The sequence below is a fragment of the Hyalella azteca genome, unplaced genomic scaffold (genome assembly GCF_000764305.2).
Source record: "Hyalella azteca isolate HAZT.00-mixed unplaced genomic scaffold, Hazt_2.0.2 contig1161, whole genome shotgun sequence".
NCBI lineage: Eukaryota > Metazoa > Arthropoda > Malacostraca > Amphipoda > Hyalellidae > Hyalella > Hyalella azteca.
The window spans coordinates 13,807-17,867 of NW_025931488.1; the positions used below are offsets into that span (position 1 = coordinate 13,807).

Consider the following 4,061-nt stretch of genomic DNA (forward strand, 5'->3'; position numbering starts at 1 on the left):
TCTACTTAGGCCGCTACGTGTACTTAGGCTGCTACGTGTACTTAGGCCAGTTTTTATAGTGCGGCCTCAGCTCCCATACAGTGTAGAACTGAAAATAATGTGGGTGTCTATGTGTTAAATATTAAGGAGATGATTTACTGAGATCGTTTTATTTGCTACTCTGTAAAAATGAGACTAACAATATACTGAGAAGCTTAGTTTCTGCAGCCCAAGTAATAGTTAAGTTACTGGCCCAAGACGATACAGACGGCTTCTCGTTGGGGCTTATTAATTCGTATACAACTACGATGAAATTAACTTGAAAAAATATTCAAATTATTATGCCTGAGAATCTGACATTATTTCTATTCATTTGCTGGGATCAGTCAAGATGCAGAGGTATTTGTTAAGATTTAGTGCCTCCCACTCCATATACTGCTGGATGTACAGCGGCTACTTCGCTTCAAAGTTAGTTTGTGAAAGATCTGCTCAAAAGGCAAATTTTTTTTATCCAGAAAACAAGTGAAGAACATTACAGGAATCGGCGATAGGCCAAATTTGGCCTATTCTTCAACGCCGACACTATTATACCAAGCTATATAATATGTAAATTATTAATTTATATTATATGTCAGTAATATTATGATAAACGACAGCATGTCTGAGAATGTCGACACCCCCTACGAGTCGACCAGTCGCACGGTCCCAGTAGTGTTCAAGCGCGGGGAGGGACATAAAAGTTCACATTCCCGTTGATATTCCCAAGCTCAATCTTAGTTTGGAGCGAGAACAGTTTTTTAAATTCGAGGAGTTATCTTGTAAAAATGTAAATTATCTGAGGCCGCACAATCAAAAATAATTGCGAGTTCGCAACTCCGTCAGCCAATCACTGACATACCTTGTAAGGAATTTACACGAATTTAATCGCCGATACACTTTATTTGAGAATCCACAGGATAAATCTTCGAAGGTTTTCGAATGCAAGAGAATAAGAACTGAAGAAGCAGGGGAGCAACTGCAACCAGAAAAAAAACACAGTCTGATTAACTGACAAACTTAGTTCAAGTACGCTTATATGATCATATTTTGTATTCCAATTTATCGGCATATGATTTGACAGTGAACTTGTTTCCCAGTATTAACCTTGCGTAACTAAATACGGCAGCAGCAAATAGACGAGGCGTTCCTTTAGACATAGCTCACGCAGAATGGGTGACGTGTGATGCGAGTCGTTATACTGTAACGTAACAAAGATGTCTTGAATTACATTAAAACATAAAGGGCTATTTAATTGAGCAATATGATCTCATATATAGTCGTTCAGTTTAAGTGCGATCAAATATTGATTTAACCAACCTTCTAAATTATTGCCGATGGCTCCATTTAGAAGTAGCATAGATGCCATTCAGTGGTTTGATTTAGGTAAAATGTGCAAAGGTTAGTAATAGGTTGGCCCAACTCAGCTAATTTAGTAAATAAGTTAATTAGTAATAAAATTAAGGTTAAGGTCAAGGTTTTAGGCCGGCATAAGGTCAAGGTAATTAATGCGTCATAGACATCTTCGCATTGTTGGGTCCAACCTAATTTGCATGCATTAGCAGGACTAGGGGCAAATTCCATGCATTAAATCAAGTTAACATAGAGAGGAAATGCACATATTATGCTGTACATTATACAGCAATCTAGAATGCAACATTTGTCACCTCCTTCCAAGCTCTCTCTGGCAATTCCTTATCCTAGACGTTAATAATTATTCAAACTTAATATCCGTGGTCTTCCTTTAAATTAAAACGGAAAAGAATTTCTTATAACCTCACCCCAAGCTAGACAGCAAGACCCCTCACCCCAAGCAAGACCCCTCACCCCAAGCAAGACTCCTCACCCCAAGCAAGACTCCTCACCCCAAGCAAGACCCCTCACCCCAAACAGGACCCCTCACTCCCTAAAGGTCTTGAGGCCTCCCGAGCCCCAACTACCGCACCACCACCATCCTGTGCCCCTACCAGCCCCCGCCACCGACCACCGCACCACCACCCCTCCTCCCTACCAGCACCCGCCACTACCCCGCTCCCCGATTATCATCCGCCACCATCCATCACTGCTTTGCGCCAACTACCACCACCCGTCCTCCTACCACCAGCCTCCACCACGCAATCACTGCCTCGCGCCCCTACCACCACCCCGCCACCAAGCTACCACAACCTCATGCCCCTACTACCACCCGCCACCACGCCTCCACTACCCCGCGACCTGATCACCACTCGCCACCACCACCTCACCACTCCCCACACCCCCGACCACCGCCCGCCACGACGAAGGCGTCATATGGGCAGCGCACGCGCCACACCTGCGGCTGGCCAAGCTTCGCTCGTTGTCTTGCTGACCTCCAGCCTCCTCTTCTCCTGACCCCAGACGTCGGTTACTGGCTCCTGGTGGCCCATAAGGAGCTTCTGTTGACCCTAGGGAGCTTCTGATGGCACTGAGTAGTGATCAACAAGCCTCAGGTGGCCCTTAGTAATAGTCCATGCATTTCTAATGCCCTAAACCTGTAGCGCAGAAGGTTCAAATGACACTAATTAGTATTCCGGGAGTTTTTCTAGCTCTAAGTAGTAGTCAAAAAGATCCTGTTGGCTATAAGTAGTAGTCTTGGAACTTCTGATGGACTTCAAATGCTGTTTAAAAGCTTCTGTTGGCCCCGGGTTACAGTTTAGGAGTTTCTGTGAGGTCTGCAAGAGAATTTGGATCGTTTTTAGGGCAATAAGTAGTGGTCAAGGAACTCCAAGAAGCCATAAGTAGAATCGAGGAGTGTCACAGAGAACACTAAGTAGTTATGGAAGTTCTTCAGGAAGCCCTAAGTAGTAGTCAAGCAGTTTCAGAAAACATTTATTCGTAGTCGAGGAGCTTCAGAAAAGCCTTAGTAGTAGACGAGGAGCTTCAGGCAGACCATGGTACTAGACGAGGAGCTTTAGGTAGTCCCTAGTAGATGTAGAGAAGCTTCAGGAAGCCCTTAGCAATAGTGAAGTTTCATAAAGTCCTTAGTAGTGTGATGCATCAGGCAGGAGCTTCAGAAAGCTCTTAGTAGGAGACGAGGAGCTTCAGAAAGCCCTTAGTAGTAGTCGAGAAGCTTCATGAAGCCCTTAGTAGTAGTGGAGAAGTTTCAGAAAGCCCTAGTAGGAGTTGTGGAGCTTCAGGAAGCCCTTAGTAGTAGTCGAGAAGCTTCATGAAGCCCTTAGTAGTAGTGGAGAAGTTTCAGAAAGCCCTAGGAGGAGTTAAGGAGCTGCAGGAAGCCTTAAGTAGTAGACGAGGAACCTAAGAAAGCCATGATTTTCCTTTAAGAGTAGTCCAAGAGCCTCTAGTGGCCATTAGCAATAGTCCAACGGCCTCTAGTGGCCATTAGGAGTAGTCCAAGAGCCTCTAATGGCCATTAGGAGTAGTCCAAGAGCCTCTAGTGGCCATTAGGAGTAGTCCATGAGCCTCTTAATTGTGGCCATTAGCAGTAGTCCAAGAGCCTCTAGTGGCCATTAGGAGTAGTCCATGAGCCTCTTGTGGCCATTAGCAGTAGTCCAAGAGCCTCTAGTGGCTATTAGGAGTTGTCCAAGAGCCTCTAATGGCCATTAGGAGTAATCCAAGAGCCTATAGTGGCCATTAGCAGTAGTATAAGAGCCTCTAGTGGCCATTAGGAGTAGTCCAAGAGCCTCTAGTGGCCATTAGAAGTTGATTAAGAGCCTCTAATGACCATTAGCAGCAGTATAAGAGCCTCTAGTGGCCATTAGGAGTAGTCCAAGAGCCTCTAGTGGCCATTAGAAGTTGATTAAGAGCCTCTAATGACCATTAGGAGTAGTCCAAGAGCCTCTAGTGGCCATTAGGAGTAGTCCAAGAGCCTCTAGTGGCCATTAGGAGTAGTCCGAGAGCCTCTAGTGGCCATTAGGAGTGGTCCATGAGCCTCTAGTGGTCATTAGCAGTAGTCCAAGAGCCTCTAGTGGCCGTTAGGAGCAGTCCATGAGCCTCTAGTGGCCATTAGGAGTAGTCCAGGAGCCTCTAGTGGCCTTTAGTAGTCCAAGAGCCTCTAATGTCCTTAATTA

At 45.2% G+C, this 4,061-nt stretch overlaps 1 protein-coding gene across 1 annotated transcript; it reads left to right on the forward strand.

Moving 5' to 3' along the window:
* The first annotated feature begins 636 nt into the window (after positions 1-636).
* On the forward strand, positions 637-2,385 carry LOC108674615 (extensin-like). Its single transcript, XM_018162577.1, has 2 exons — positions 637-681; positions 1,807-2,385. The coding sequence occupies exons 1-2, from the start codon at positions 637-639 to the stop codon at positions 2,383-2,385; spliced, it is 624 nt and encodes a 207-aa protein (XP_018018066.1).
* The last annotated feature ends 1,676 nt before the right edge of the window (positions 2,386-4,061 follow it).

Coding starts and splice junctions, on each gene's coding strand:
- LOC108674615 (XM_018162577.1), top strand. CDS start 637: ATGTCTGAGAATGTCGACACCCCCTACGAGTCGACCAGTCGCACG. Junction 682..1,806: donor ACGAGTCGACCAGTCGCACG/GTCCCAGTAGTG, acceptor ACCCCAAGCTAG/ACAGCAAGACCCCTCACCCC.